The 15,282-nt window shown below is 44.9% G+C and overlaps 1 protein-coding gene across 2 annotated transcripts in view; it reads left to right on the top strand.

Moving 5' to 3' along the window:
• LOC138740693 (interleukin-13 receptor subunit alpha-1-like) overlaps positions 1 to 14,421 on the top strand; it is a 65,844-nt gene extending 51,423 nt beyond the window's left edge. Inside the window, exons 7-10 of one of the 2 annotated variants that reach the window (XM_069893716.1) lie at positions 2,551 to 2,680; positions 4,967 to 5,069; positions 5,569 to 5,653; positions 13,335 to 14,421. In XM_069893716.1, the coding sequence (XP_069749817.1) occupies positions 2,551 to 2,680; positions 4,967 to 5,069; positions 5,569 to 5,653; positions 13,335 to 13,529 (513 nt within the window). In that variant the 3' untranslated portion in view covers positions 13,530 to 14,421. Of the gene's footprint in view, positions 1 to 2,550; positions 2,681 to 4,966; positions 5,070 to 5,568; positions 5,654 to 6,214; positions 6,712 to 13,334 lie in introns of those variants that run through there. The other variant, XM_069893717.1, reaches the window with a different exon arrangement.
• The last annotated feature ends 861 nt before the right edge of the window (positions 14,422 to 15,282 follow it).

Raw genomic sequence — 15,282 nt, 5'->3', positions numbered from 1 at the left:
GGCAGACACGATTGCAGCGGTTGCAAGGGAAAATTGGTTGGTTGGGGTTGGGTGTTGGGTTTTTCCTCCTTTGCCTTTTGTCAGTGAGTTAACTAGGAGATGTGTATTCCTTGCATTTTCTCTTTCTATGTTTTTTAATTTACTTTTGTGGCAATATGTTTATAGATTTCCAAAAAGTTCTTCATAACAGACTTGTTAGCAAGGTTGAAGTCCAGGGAATAGAAGGGAAGGGATAAAGGGTCAGGAACTGGAACAGGAGTCATGCTATTTTGGGTGGGGTGGGGTGGGAGGTTGCATTGGCCTACCCAGGGGTCAGTGCTGGGGCTACTGTGACTTCAATATATCTCAGCTGGATCTCAGTGCACAAAAAAAATCCTCATCCCAGAAATTGGAATCTCAATAAACAGTGCAGAGGCTGGCATTAGACATCTCCAAGATGTGGATAAGACTGGAGCAATGAACAGGTACAGGCAGATGAAAATTAATGCAGAAAGTGATGGGAAGGAAAAGAGGGGGAGGGAACATTGAGACAATAGGGAAAGAGCCTTGCGTATGCAGAAATAAAATTTGAATGTGGCAGAGTGAGGTTTTAAAAAAAAAAAAGTCATTTTAAAAATGCAAATAGGATCCTCTATTTAATGAATAGTGGCAGAGAGGAGGAGGAAGAGAGTTGTGATGAACTTTTCTAAAACGTTGGTATGGTAATGCGATGAAACCACTATTGTATATATTTGCCATATGTCATGACCTATCCTGGTGGACCCTGCTTTCACTGGCCGGCTCGTGACTCCTCCCCCTTCCCCATAAAAGCCATCATGCCACAAGCCTGCCCCCAGTTCAGGTTCGGGTCAGTGTGAGTGGCCAACACAGGGATGCCGTCCATCTCTTGAAAATAAAAGCCTTCAGTTTCGGCAATGCCAGTCTTGGTGTAATTGATCGTGCCTCAGGCCACAGCTAAATCGGAGCCTTCGATCAGACCTTGGGGAGGGTGCAGAAAATACTGGATGGAGGGCTCTTCTGATGGCAGAGAGTGGGAAATGGAGGAGGTCAAGGTGAGGATGAAGATGAGATGGGGGTGCAATTCAGGTAAGGTTGACGGGTGAACTTGAGCTTAAGTTCACCCTAATGCTACCCATAATGAAACTTACTGAACATGTACTGTATCCAGTTATTAATAAATGCCATGAAATATTTTATTTTTCTTAAAATTATTCCCAAAAACATTTTGTTTGGTTACCATAAGTTGGGCCTTCTGTAGCCTGTATCCTTGTAGTCTTCTGAAAAAGCAACAAAACATGTTCATTTTATGAACAGCGTACATCTGGAGTAGACCATTTAGAACCTACAGTACAGAAACGGACCTTGTGGCCCTTCTTGTCTATGCCGAACTCCTGTTAAATTGAAACAAGAATTCTCTTTCAATCATCTTGTTGGTTCGTGGCTATAGTGTTTGAGCTTTCAATTTCTCTCGATAAATGCTCGTCCAGCTATGAGGTGAGGAAAACCGGCAGAAGAGAGTGCAAGGAGATGAAGGACCCAAGTCCTTTCCAAAAAAATCTGTTCTCACTCATACCATCTCAATGCTCAATAATAGTGACCCAAAGTATTAGTTTCTGAATGAAATCATCGAGCTCTAGAACCATGAAATATAACAGCACAGAATTGGCCCTTTCAGCCCATGTTGTCCATGCTGAACTATTTTTCTCGCCAAGTCCCATCGACCTGCACCTGGATTATATTCCTCCTATCCATGTGACTATCATCTTATAGACTCCTATGAATTAATTAACATTGGCCGCTTTGCTAGTTTCCTGAAATTGATGTCTCCCCCCATTAGTTTTGAACTCCCTCTTTAAAATGTGGGCCAGTATAACAGTCAAGGTAAAATTATTTCATAAGGTTTTTCGTTTACTTTTTTCGTTTTGCTGTGATAATATGCACAGACTTTCCTCTGAAGCAGGGCCTCGACCCAAACGGTCAACATTCCTTCCCCACGCCCTCCACAGTCGCTGCAAGGCCTTCTCAGTTCCTCCAGTGGTTTGTTTCTTGCCCCCAGGTTTCAGTATCTGTCGTTCTCATGTTTCTAAACTTATCTCACAGTTCAGTTCTTCCGACCCATGGAGTTACTCAGAGTTGAAACTTGTTTCCTATTTACGATAGCTAGATGTCATTGTCAACAACTTGCGACGATACCACTCAATGTTCTAAGTGTGGATGGAACAATGGTTTATGTCACGTTTAACATAATGGACTTTTTTTTAAATTTGGAGATATCGCACGGTAACATGCCCATGCCGCCCAAATACACCCATGTGACAAATTAACCTACCAACCCTCTACAGCTTTGAAACATGGAGGGGAGGCGAGTCACGGTGAGAATGTACAAAGTCCTGTCAGACAGCAGGGGATTCAAACCCATGTCGCTAGTACCAAATTGGCGTCGTGCTAACTTCTTCGCTAACCATGACATTGTTCACGTCAGCTTTGAGCCAGCTTTAGTTTCTTTCCATTAAAGTAACTTACTCTCCAGAACGTCTTGTACTCTTCCAGTTCACAGATCAAGAAGCGAACATTACGGACGCAGATAAGGATTCGAAGAACACCATCCAGGTCCGAGCCAAGTATGACATTTGTGGAAGTTCTGGAATCTGGAGTGAATGGAGCCCTGCGAAATATTTTGGTAAGAGGCATTGTTGCTTTTTGATGAGCCAGTGGGCTGCATCAGAGCAAAGAAATGTTGAATTTGAAATATCAAAGAGCATTTCCTTTCTTTTTTTTCTAATTAAACTTGGACTCCTGAGAACTAATCTGCCCACGTGGATATCTCACTGCAGTCAAGAAAGTAAAAGACCAGTAACTCTCTATACAGTGGGTTTGTTCAGTGATGAATGATGTCCAGCATGTAGGAGGATACTTTTCTCTACTTGAACTAGTTCTGAGATCTTTTAGATACAGAGATGAGGTGGAGTTGCTAATGGACTGGTGCAGAGCCAACAACTTGTATCTGAATATTAATAAAACAAAAGAGATGGTTGTTGACTTCAGGAGGACCCGGGGGGACCATGCTCCGCTAACCTTTGATGGATAGACCATTGAGGTCGTCAAGCGTATCAAGTTCCTTGGTGCCCTTGGCAGAGAACCTCACCTGGTCCATTAACATCAGCTCCATAGCCAAGAAAGCCCAGCAGCGCCTCTACTTCCTGTGAAGGCTGAGGAAATTTCATCTCCCACTCTCCATCCTCACTACATTCTACAGAGGATGTATCGAGAGCATTCTGTTTAACTGCATCACAGCCTGGTTTGGAAGCTGGACCTCCTCGGACAACAAGACCCTGTAGAGGATAGTGAAGTCAGCAGTAAAGGTCATTGGTGGGGGGGAGGCTTCTCTTCCTACCATGAAGGACATCTACAACACTCGATGTAGGCAAAAGGAAATAAACATTGTGAAAGACATCACACGCCCTTCACGTAAACTGTTCTCCCTTCTTCCATCTGGTAGGAGGTACCATAGCACCTGGGTTGATATGTCCAGATTGGGCAACAGTTTTTTTTTCCCCAAACCATCAGGCTCCTGAATTCCCAGAACATATGTGGATAGGGTACCATGGACCTTTACTGTATATGTTTTAATATTTCAATGTGTTTAACTTCTATTCTAACATGTAAATATGTTCTGTGGTCCTGGAGAAACGCTATCTGATCTTTACCATTCAAGCTTGGTATGAATGATAACTAAAAGACTTGACTTGACTTATAGACAGACTGTGAGTCTTGGTTTTAAATTTCTTGGGTTTTGAAGCAGAGGGAGACCATTCAGTCTGTCAAGTCTCAGAGCAGAACACTCAGTCACATGCTTCCCTGCAACATCTTCTCCCCCACATGTCTTTCAACTTCCCCTAGATGCTTCTGTCACGCACCTACACTGGGAGGGCGTGGGAGGGCAGTGGGGAACTTGCAGCAGCTTGTTGACCTCCCAACTGATCTGTGGGATGCGGGAAGAAACTGGTGCAGTCACAGGGAGACCATGCAAACTCCATGCCGACAGCACCAACGGTCAAGATTGTACCCTGTGAAGCAGCAGCTCTGCACTGTCACAGGTAAATGGTTCTCCTTGCCATTTAGTACTGAGTCAGTTTCCTGTGCAGTGACTGGGATATCAAGGAAAGGCCAAGAAAGAAGGGATCTTCTTTGATAAATTCATCTTCTTTTGATAAAGCACTAAGATTTATTGAAGTAAGTTATAACCAGGAAACACTACAGCACAGAAGCAGGTCCTTTGGCCCATCTAGACTTGTGCTGAATTCTACCATGTCCCAATGACCTGTACCCAGAGCGTAGCCCTCCATACTCCTCCCATCCCTGTACCCTTTCAAACTTTTCTCAAGTGTCAAAATCAAGCCCGATTCACCATTTCAGCTGGCACCTTGTCTCACACCCTCACCACTCTGTGCATAAAGAAATTCCTTGTAATGTTCCCTTTAAACGTTTCACCTTGAACCCATGTTCTCCAGTTCATTTCTCACCTCAGGTGAAAAAGCCTGTTTGTATTTACTCTATCGATACCCCTCATCATTTTGAATACCTCTTATCAAATCTCCCCACACCCACTGACACACCAGGGAATAAAGTCCTACCCTATTTAACTTTGCCCTGTAACTCAGCTCCTTGTGTCTCAGAAACATCTTTGTAAATCTCCTCTGCACTTTTATCATACTCACATCTTTCTCTGATGCCTTAATCTGTTCTCAATGGTGAGGGTGAGCCCTCTCTAATTGTGGCAAAGCGCTTGCACTCCCTCCACTCAACTAGAGACCTGGATGCCCACTTTGGCATCTGAAAAATGGGGCAGCATAATCGCGCCTGGTCCCCAGTTTGTGCAATGAAGATTATTGGCCCATTGCTGAAGAGTGTGTCATTTTGAGGAGGCCAAAATATAATTGTCTCTCGTATATAACGTTCTCTGCAGGGGAAGACACAAGAAAAGCCTGGAACTTGGGCATAGCTTTGCTTATCGTCATTCCAGTCCTGATAGCTGCTGCTGTGATCATTTTCCTAATAAAACTGAAGAAGTAAGAGTTTTTGTTTTCTAATTTCCATCATCTCCTTTTGTAAGATAATCTGCCTGTTTTGGAAAAACTGAACAATCTTGTCAAAGGCCTCTTGGTTGTTGCATTTTTGAGATCAGGGTTGGTTCTTCCAGTACAAACAACTTCACAGATCTAGACATGATTTGACCAAATATAGCCAAAAGGCGTCCTGCTAAAACCAAAATCAGTGATTATCAAGTGCAAAATACTCTAATGGTATGAATAATGACTCTCACAAAGGATAATGCTAGATTAATGCAGAGTCGCAAAATATTTTAAGAACTGAATTACATTGAATTGTATGGTATATTATCACATGTAATGAGAGTCAGGGAAATCTTTGTTTTTCAAGCTATCCAGGCAAGTCGATCTATATTTAAATATGACGTGGTATAAATTAAAACACCATATGCCATGAGCGAGTTTATTTTCTCGTTGAACATTGTTCTTTATGTCGGCTAATTACCTTTTCACGTTTAAGGCTTCAGAAGTTGATCCTCCCGCCAATCCCTGACCCAGGGAAACTGCTCAAAGACATGATTGAAAGCTCGAACGCTGACTATTCGGTAGGTTGATGTTTTCCCTGAGTTATCCTATTTTAACATTTAACATTCCTCTGAATAAAGAGATCCATGATAAGTGAGGGGTTGTGGAACTGGTGAAGGTCAGGCTGATAGGGACGATTGAGGATTCTCTGTTTTACCCCTGATGACATGTCCTGATGACATATACTCCTTGTTAAGAATATTTAATTGGATTGAGTCTCACAGTTCACTGACAGCTGGCAAGACTGGATTGAGTTTGGTGTTTAGTTTTGTTGATAGGTCTTAACCCACATCCTCTGGTTTGCATCTTGTGATAGTACAGATCTATCACCAATGTACATAGTGTATATAGTTACTGTATCTAGACTGTGCTTAAAGCGATTGGCTGAGAGCTAAGCCACACCTATTGTCTGGGCCTTAAAGGGTTGTGTCCCTAGCCAGGTCGGATCATTCCGGACTGGTCGGCCACCTGTGAAGAGCTCCTGTCTTTTGCTAATAAAAGCCTTGGTTTGGATCAACAAGTCTTTGATTCTTTCGACGAGCTCTACAATTTTATTAGCAAAAATAATTTTTTTTTGAAAGGGATGGAGCGTTTAACTCAGCCAGAAAAACTTGATATCGACCCACAATCAGCTACAGCCTTCAAAGCCTTTAACTTCTGGCTGCTGAACTTTGAAAACTTCCTGAGATTCATTGAGGTGGAGGAGGATAACAAGCATCTAACAGCATTGCTGTCTATGGTGTCCTTGAGAGTCTACGAGAACATCCTTTCGTGGGGGGTGGCATTTGTTGCAGTACATAGGTGGGAGCTGTAAGGTAAAAACATCATGAGATGGGACCAGAGAAGGAGTCACCCAGTACTAAGGAGTAACAGAATGCAGATCTGGCCTTGTACACTCAAGATAAGCTTTGCACTAACAAGAATGATGTGCAGCAGACTAACAGAGAAGGGTAGCAACAGTTTATTCATTGGACAATGTAATGGTATGATAATTTACTAAGTACGTATCCTGAGGTATAAAAAAAACACCACTTGCTGATAACGGCAGAACGCGCCTTCTCCAACTAACACTGTTAGTTGCTAGTGTTACAATCCGGTAATAAAGAACAAAGAACCTTGATTTCGACTCAGTCTGGTGTCTGACTCACTCATTCATGAACAAAGCAGACCTAACAGAGCGGATGGAGTGTAAGGCACTAGTGAGAACCTCCTGCCAGTGAGAGGTGGGGAGACCTTTAGACCGGAGAGCCAGTGTAACCGCTCTCCATATGGTGGCATTCTCCCTCCCGACCTGGCCGTTACCGCGTGGGTTATAGCTCATGGTCCTTCTTGAAGCGATACCACACTCCAGAAGGTACTGTTGCAGCTCTGCGCTCATGAATGAGGACCCCCTATCACTGTGGATGGAATTGGGGTACCCGAAGATGGCGAAAATACTGTGAAGGGCTTGTATCACTGAGGTGGCAGTGGTGTCTGGGCAGGGCACAGCGAACGGGAAGCGGGAATACTCGTCGATGGCCGTAAGGATGTAGGTATTACGGTTGGTCGACGGTAGGGGCCCCTTAAAGTCTACGCTAAGACGCTCGAAGGGGCGGGTGGCCTTGATAACGTGGGAGTTATCCGGACGGAAGAAGTGGGGCTTGCATTCAGCGCACACCGAACAGGCTTGGGTAATGGAGTGGTTCTCCTCGACTGTATAGGGTAGGTTGCGCGTCTTCACAAAGTGGGCAAACCTAGTGACCCCTGGATGACAGAGCGCCTCATGGAGTTTCTGAGTTTCTCTCATATGGAGAGCGGTTACACTGGCTCTCCGGTCTAAAGGTCTCCCCACCTCTCACTGGCAGGAGGTTCTCACTAGTGCCTTACGCTCCATCCGCTCCCACCTATGTACTGCAACAAATGCCACCCCCCACGAAAGGATGTTCCTTTTCCCGAGGAAATCCGAATCAGGAACCACTGTACCGGCATGGCTCACCGTCCCTGGCCCCGTCCTTTTGCGACGCCACGTCCGGCACTCAAAGAACGACCCCTTGGTCGACCAAGTGACTCTACTCCACGTGAACCCACATTACGCCTACGTTGAGTTCCCAGACGGGCGGGAGGACACTGTTTCGGTGCGGGACCTAGCTCAGGACGCGGTAGACCCAGCAAACCCCCCAACCCAACCTTCCCCAACTCTTTATTCCCCAGGCCCCGTGTCGCAACAGAAGAACCAACAGCACCCCAACGACCCGGGCCACCCTGCCGACAACACCACTGGGGAATTGAGCGACAGAGCAGTCGCACCCGACGAGCCCGCTAGCGACACCACTCCAGCAACCCCAATCCCGGCACCACGGCGGTCACGCCGGATGGTCAGACCCCCTGACCGCTACAGTCCTTGACCTACCCCTTCCTTTCATTCTCTCCCTCGTTTTTGTTTTTTTTTCCAGGGTCAGTTCTCCAAGAAGGGGTGAATGTGATAGTACAGATCTATCACCAATGTACGTAGTGTATATAGTTACTGTATCTAGACTGTGCTTGCAGCGATTGGCTGAGAGCTAAGCCACACCTATTATCTGGGCCTTAAAGGGTTGTTTCCCTAGCCAGGTCGGATCATTCCGGACTGGTTAGCCACCTGTGAAGAGCTCCTGTCTTTTGCTAATAAAAGCCTTGGTTTGGATCAACAAAGAATCTTTGATTCTTTCGACAAGCTCTACACATCTCACCTATCCTCAATGAAAAAAAAAATGATCTACATGTACTCTGTCTATCCCTCTCATAATTTTAAATACTTCTATCAAATCTCCCCTCAGTCTTTTACACTCCAGGGAATAAGGTCCTAACCTGTTTATCCTTTCCCTGTCACTCAATTTCTGAAGTCCAGGTAACATCCTAGTAAATTGTCTCTGCATTCTTTTGGCCTCACTAATGTCTTACAACTTTAACACAACAACCTAAATCCCATACTCAATACTTTGATTTATGAAGGCAAGTATCCCAAAAGCTTTCTTTACAACCCTATCCACCTGTGATACTACTTTCAGGGAATTGTGTATCTGTATTCCCAGATCCCTCTGTTCTTCCACAGTGCCCTACCATTCACCCTGTACATCCTTTCTTGGTTTGACCTTCCAAAATGCAGCACCTCGCACTTGACTCCATTAAATTCCACCTGCCATTTTTATGCCCATTTTTCCAGCTGGTCCAGATCCCTCTGCAAGCTTTGAAAACCTTCTTCACTGTCCACAACATCTTCAAACTTAGTGTGATCTGCAAACTTGCTGATCCAATCTACCACATTATCATCCAGATCATTGATATAGATGGCAAACAGCAATTGTCCCAGCACCGGCCCCTGAGGCACACCAGTGGTCACAGGCCTCCAGCCTGAGAGTAATCATCCACCACTACTCTCTGGCTTCTCCTGTCCAGCCATTGTCAAATCCATTTCATTACTTCACCATGAATGCCGAGTGCCCAAACCTTCCTGACTAACCTCTGATGTAGACAACAGCCACAGCCTTTCCTTCGTCAAATTTCCTGGTAACCGCCTTGAAAAATTGTACAAGATTGGTTAAACGCGACCTACCACGCACAAAACCATGGCTATCCAAATAATTGTATATCCAATCTCTGACCACACCTTCCAATAATTTACCTAGGACTGAAGTCAGGCTCACCAGTCTGTAATTTCCAGGGTTACTTTTGGAGACTTTTTAAAACAACAGAACAATGTGAGCTACCCTCCAATTCTCTGGAACCTCACCAAAGGCTTTGAAACTTTGAAAGCAATATTTCTGAGTTTGAATGTTAAGGGAATGTGCCACAGAGGGAGCAGCAGAAACGTGCTATCTGCGGAGATTTTCTGCAGAGGATATCTTCCGCTCTCCGACTTAGCAATTCCAAAACCATCCGTGTGAACCTTGTTCAAAGAAATTTGCTAGGACGCCCTAAACAGAGCGACCCCACCGTCGCCAGGAGTGGGTGTTACCGGTTCTCGGGACTTGAGCCATCAAATAACTAATCCAGTCACATGTGTGAGATGGTTCATGAGAGTTCCCTCGGGACCAAGGGTATTATAAATACTATAAATAGTTCTCTAATTGTAAATGAAAGGGTTCGTTCTTTGGATTTGGGAAAACACTGGTGACTGATATTTCTCTCGGGTCTAATGAGGTGGAAACTTATATTCCATTTTGCACATTTACAAGTTCAGAAGTCATAAAAACACTTCATCCTACAGTTATGTGGGAAAGTAAAGAGCTATAAATTTGATACATGTGACCAAAATCTTTTAGTAACAGCAAGTGACTACATTATTACTATGGGCAACTTTCCAGTAAGTGTAACTTTCTGGATTAGACACAGGATTATGTGTGGTCTGAGAGAACAAAAAGTGAAGGATTGAGATGGCATCCAAGAACGCGAGGAAAATCTGCCAGCTGTAGACACAAGGGCAACCAATCCCCAGTCAAAGACAACATCCTGTGGCCAAATGTGGCTGGAATCTCTGTGTTTGAGATTGCCCACGTCACTTTTGTTTTATAGTCTCCAGACTAGTCATGTCAAAAAGATGGTGTTACATAGACAGTAACCATTTCCTGTTACGCCTGAAACAGCATCCACCTGTCCATCAACATTGAGGCACCGCCTAGCCTCCCAGTTAGGTGTGAGCCCACCAGCCAGAGCTCGCATTCCCATTTGCCAACCCTGTACCTCACAGCCCCTGCAGCACCTCAGTTTCATTTCCTCTTCGCCATGTGGTCGCAGCTAAGGGACTAGCAACCCCTTAGACACAGCCGATACCAGTATTGTAGCCGTGCTCCCAATTATCAGGGGTGCAGGAGTGTGTATGCCCCTGTAGGTAGCCCACGAATGGGCTCTCTCATAGCACCCTGATTCACAATGAAACACTGCTTTGTGAACCTTTTGCTTAAGTCTTGTCTGGCACGGTGCCCTGTCACTGGTTTCTGGGTTGCTTTATTGTCATCACAGCCTTGTGTGGAAGGGAGAGAGGAAAGGAAGCATTTGACGGTAATGACTTCAAGGAGATAAAAGTAGTTTTGAATGAATGAAAACGTTAGTAACTTGACCTGTGACCAAACACAGAACAGGATCACAGTGAACTACTCCAATCCAGAGGTTCCTACTTCAGTCTGGAAATCATTTCCTTTATGTCCATCCAGCCCAGATGACCAGTGGGAGGTTTCAGAATCCTGTGATGCAAGGAGGCTCTTCATCACATCGAACCCCTACTAGCTCCATGTAAGAACATCTAGCTAGTTGCCCTCTCCCCATGCACTGCAATTCGTTTCAGAATGTTTATTGTGCCCCCTATTGAACACCACATGTTTCTGAGTTGTACAGCACTGAAACAGGCCATATACATTGAATGGTAGACAATTGAGGAGTGCAGAGCAACAAAGAGATTTAGGAGTTATGGTAAATAGTACCCTCAAAGTTGATACTCGGGTAAATAGAGTGGTGAAGAAGGCATTTGGAATGTTGGCCTTCATAAATTGGAGTATTGCATTCAAGAGTTGGGACGTTATGATGAAATTGTACAAAGCATTGGTGAGGCCAAGTTTGGAATTCTGTGTGCAGTTTTGGCCACCGAATTATAGGAAGGATATAAACAAAATAGAGAGAGTGCAGAGAAGGTTCACGAGAATGTTAACAGGATGTCAGGGTTTGAGTTCCAGAGAAAGGTTGAGCAGCCTGGGGATTTTTTCTCTGGAACTTAGAAGATTGAGAGGGGATTTGATGGAGGTGTTCAAGATTTTAAAAGGGAAAGAGAGAGTCAACGTGGATAGGCCTTTTCAATTAAGAATGGGGGATATTCAAACCAGAGGCCATGGTTTGAGATTGCAGGGGGGAAATTATAAGGGGAACATGAGGGGAAATTTCTTCACGCAAAGGGTGGTTGAGATGTGGAATAAACTTCTGGCAGAGGTGGTTGAAGCAAGGATGTTATTTACATTTAAGGAAAGACTGGATAATTACATGGAGGGGAGAGAATTGGAGGGGTATGGACCAGGTGCTGCTCCGTGGAACTAGGAGAGTGGGGATTTGTTCCGGCATGGACTAGCAGGGCCAAACTGGCCTGTTCTGTGCTGTATATGGTTATAAGCCCACCAAGTTCATGCCAAAATGTTTGCCCATCTAATTTTCTATACTTTGCTAATTTAAGTGTATAAATGGCTCTTAAACATCAAGATTGTGTCTAATTCTACTGCCTGCTCTTGCAGCATGTTCCAAATACCAACTGCTTTCTGGAGTGGGGGGGGGGCGGGGGGAGAATCACTTTGCCCTCAATTCCCCTTTAAAAGCTCCTTCCTCTCATCTTAAAGTCATGCTGTCATTTTTGATAACATGGAAAAAAGATTTGGACCATCCACCTCTCATCTTTCACAATGATTGGTGACATCGTAATTATACTTGAATTGTTGTTGATGTGTTCTATATGAAACGAGAAACTGCAGTAAGTAAGACTTGCATTTATACATTGTAATTATGTAAATGACAGTACATTCTCATTCATTCTTTCATCATCTTGAATACTTTCATTAGACTGCCACCAAGCCTCTCACTCCAGGGGAAACAAACCCAGCCCAGCCAATCCCTTTCCTTAATTGAAGTCCTCCAATCCAGGCAGCTACCTGGTGAATCTCCTCCTATGTAAACCACATCTCATCTCTCATGTGGTGACCAAGTGCACTCTAATAACTGTTGCTACATAATGCCCCATCTATTCTATTCTTTACTCTCATTAGTGAAGCAAATGAGAGTAACTACGTGGTTTTAAGTCACCAATCTGTTGCAGAACTGTTGTGACTCAGATCTGGGGATGCGTGTTCCACAGTTGCAGGAAAAGGTGAGTGCAGTGGTGGGGGTGGGGGGGAGGGAAGGTCCAACCCATTGAGGAAACCACTCACCAAGCTGAATCTCCAAATTATACAACCAAAAAAAAAAGTCTGATTCATAAAAGAAAACAATGCAGTGTATTGAGATGTGAATAGAAACGAGGCCTGTGGTCAGTGAAACCACCTATTTAATGGTAGGATGTTGCAATGAGCTTAAATAACCCTGCTTAAAACTCCATGAACCATGAGCCCAACTATATCCAAGGCCCATCTTAGGATGCATCGAGCTCAGCCAATACATTGAACACTGCCTCCTGATGGGAACTTGGCACAACCATGGCTTCTCTCACAGTCCTGTGACTGTCCTCGTCTCCCTCTGTGTCACTGGCTCTGCCCTCTCAACCAAATCCATCCCTCTCACTCCTGCAACCACCAGCACCTCCCACCTAGCACTCGGAGTGAGATATCAAGTCTTCGCCTCATCTGTTTATCGACGCTTTTCTGTGAAAGAGTTAACCTTTCTAGTGTCCTCGCCACTATTTATATCCTAGCCAATGGCATTGCTTTCTGCCTCTTTTCATGCAAACATGCACTAAATGATTTCCCTTCTTTCCTGTATTGCGAAGGGAGACATTACATACAAATCATCTCACAGGATGTTATTTGGGATATCCTGTGCCCTCAAAATGAGCAAAGTTAGTAGCTGGCCCTTCTGATGTTGGAATCACTATTTCAGGGACAAAATAATAAAAGCCATAGGGAATTTTGGAAGGACGAGGTGGAACTGGGCACTGTTGATGGTGGGAAGGGGAGGGAGCAGAAAGGGATAATGAACTGTGTGCTCTTTCTCTTACAGATGAAGAATAAGTATCTCAAAAGAAGTCTGACTTTAAAACCAGAACTGGAATTAACCTGCAAGGTCACAACTGTGGAACAAATGATGTATCCTGCAGAAAGTGAGAGAAAGCTGAATACGAATGAGGTTTTGGAAGAGGACGAAGAGGCCCCCATGGATGATGATTACATGCAGTATAACCTGGTGACGTCATGATTGCAGCCTAGCCCTGTGCTGGACATTCACAGGGGTGAACTTACCGGATTTTTCTGATTTGCAAGAAAGGGGAAATTCTGACTCAAAAAAGCTGCAAGTCCAATCTCCTGGAGTGATGCAAATAAGCCTTCAGAGTGCAAGGGAGAGGAATCTTGAGCTGCCGGTTTCTCGATTCTTCCCTTTGTTCCACATCCTGACCACTCTGGTTCAACTCAGCAGTATTTTTCACAGTCCACTGCAGGAGCAGCTCTTGGAGCCCCTTGCTCTGGTTCATCATACCAAGACCTTGATCTGGCTTCATCCTGTACAATCAGGGACTTGCTCTTGTTCCCGTGTTCTTGACTGTTGGCCTCTAGCCCATAGGCATATCTAGGGTTTGGCAGGCAGGGCAGGGCACATGCCATGGGCGCCACTTGAAGCGGGGGGGGAAGGGCACCACTGTCTTCGCCTACCCAATATCAAAATCCCAAGCCCAACAAAGAATCTCCATCTGACAAAAGAACTTCAAGGAATGGGCGACAGTCTGAAGTTCTTTAATGACACTGTCACATTTTGCTTTCACATTTTGGAAATCAATGTCTGTGTCAGACAAGTTGAACTGGTTTATATTTCTTTCACATTTTGGAAATCAATGTCTGTGTCAGACAAGTTGAACTGGTTTATAAACGGGTGGCCAAGAGACCCAGGAAGCTTATCAACTTGTCTCATTGTAAAGCTAATTCTAGCCATGAATAGATCAACAAGCGCTTGATACAGCAAAGAGCTGTGTGGCAGGGATCCACTGTGACGGTACAGCTCTTCACTTGCTTGGTGAAGCACATTTATTTGTAAATATAATTGTCATCAAATTTGTCTATTTTATAAAATTAAATGTTTCCTTACTTTGTCAAGAGCATGGCTGAATACGCTACTATTCTTAAAAGGCTATTAGATTAATGGCAGACCACAGACTGTTTCAAAAAGGCAGTCCAACTGCCCATGCCCATCATCTAACTGCTGACGCCCGAACACCTCAGCCTCGCTGATCCTACTGCACTGCCCCTCCCTTCTCATCCCTCTCCCCTGTCTCCCCTTCCTCACTCTCTCCACCACTCTTGTCAGGAGTGCACCCCCGGCTGTCGGGAGCATTTAGTTTTGTGTCAAACTCAGTTCCTCCAGCCTTGGGAACCCACCACTTCGGAATTGTCTTGGGACAGGGAGAGAGAGAGAGAGAACCTCCCCCATCCAAACACCATTCCCACTACCCAGAAAACTAAGAGAAATTAACATTTCAGAAGTTCAAGGAATGCTACTCCAGACTTTTTGGAAAGTTTCTCTTTCAATCTCAGATTTCATCATGGTGGATCTGTTGGGGCTGTTGGAGGAGGGTGAAGGGTTTGGGAATGGGGGAGGTGGTCTGTAAGCCCAGGAGGTGGGGGTTGAAATGATCCCAGGAGCGGGCCTCACAGCGAAGGGCAGACAAGTACGAGAGGGTCGATGGCAATGCATTTCACACATGGTCTGTAGTATGGGACTCACCATGCACTCTTCTTCCCCATCCTTCTCTCACACCCTCTCCTCCCCTCTCCTCTCTCATCCCCTCCCCTTTCCTCTCTCTCCCCCTTCAATCTCTCCCCTCTCTCTCTTCCTCCTTTTCCCCTCTCTCCTCACTCTCTCCCCCTCTCTCTCACCCTCGGGTGCTGGGTGACTGATGTCTGGGATGAAATGCATGTGGGGTGTTCCTCACTCCCTCCTGCAATTAAATCCCATCCAG

The sequence above is a fragment of the Narcine bancroftii genome, chromosome 8, assembly GCF_036971445.1.
Source record: "Narcine bancroftii isolate sNarBan1 chromosome 8, sNarBan1.hap1, whole genome shotgun sequence".
Taxonomy (NCBI): Eukaryota; Metazoa; Chordata; class Chondrichthyes; order Torpediniformes; family Narcinidae; genus Narcine; species Narcine bancroftii.
This window is presented reverse-complemented; position numbering and strand designations above follow the sequence as displayed.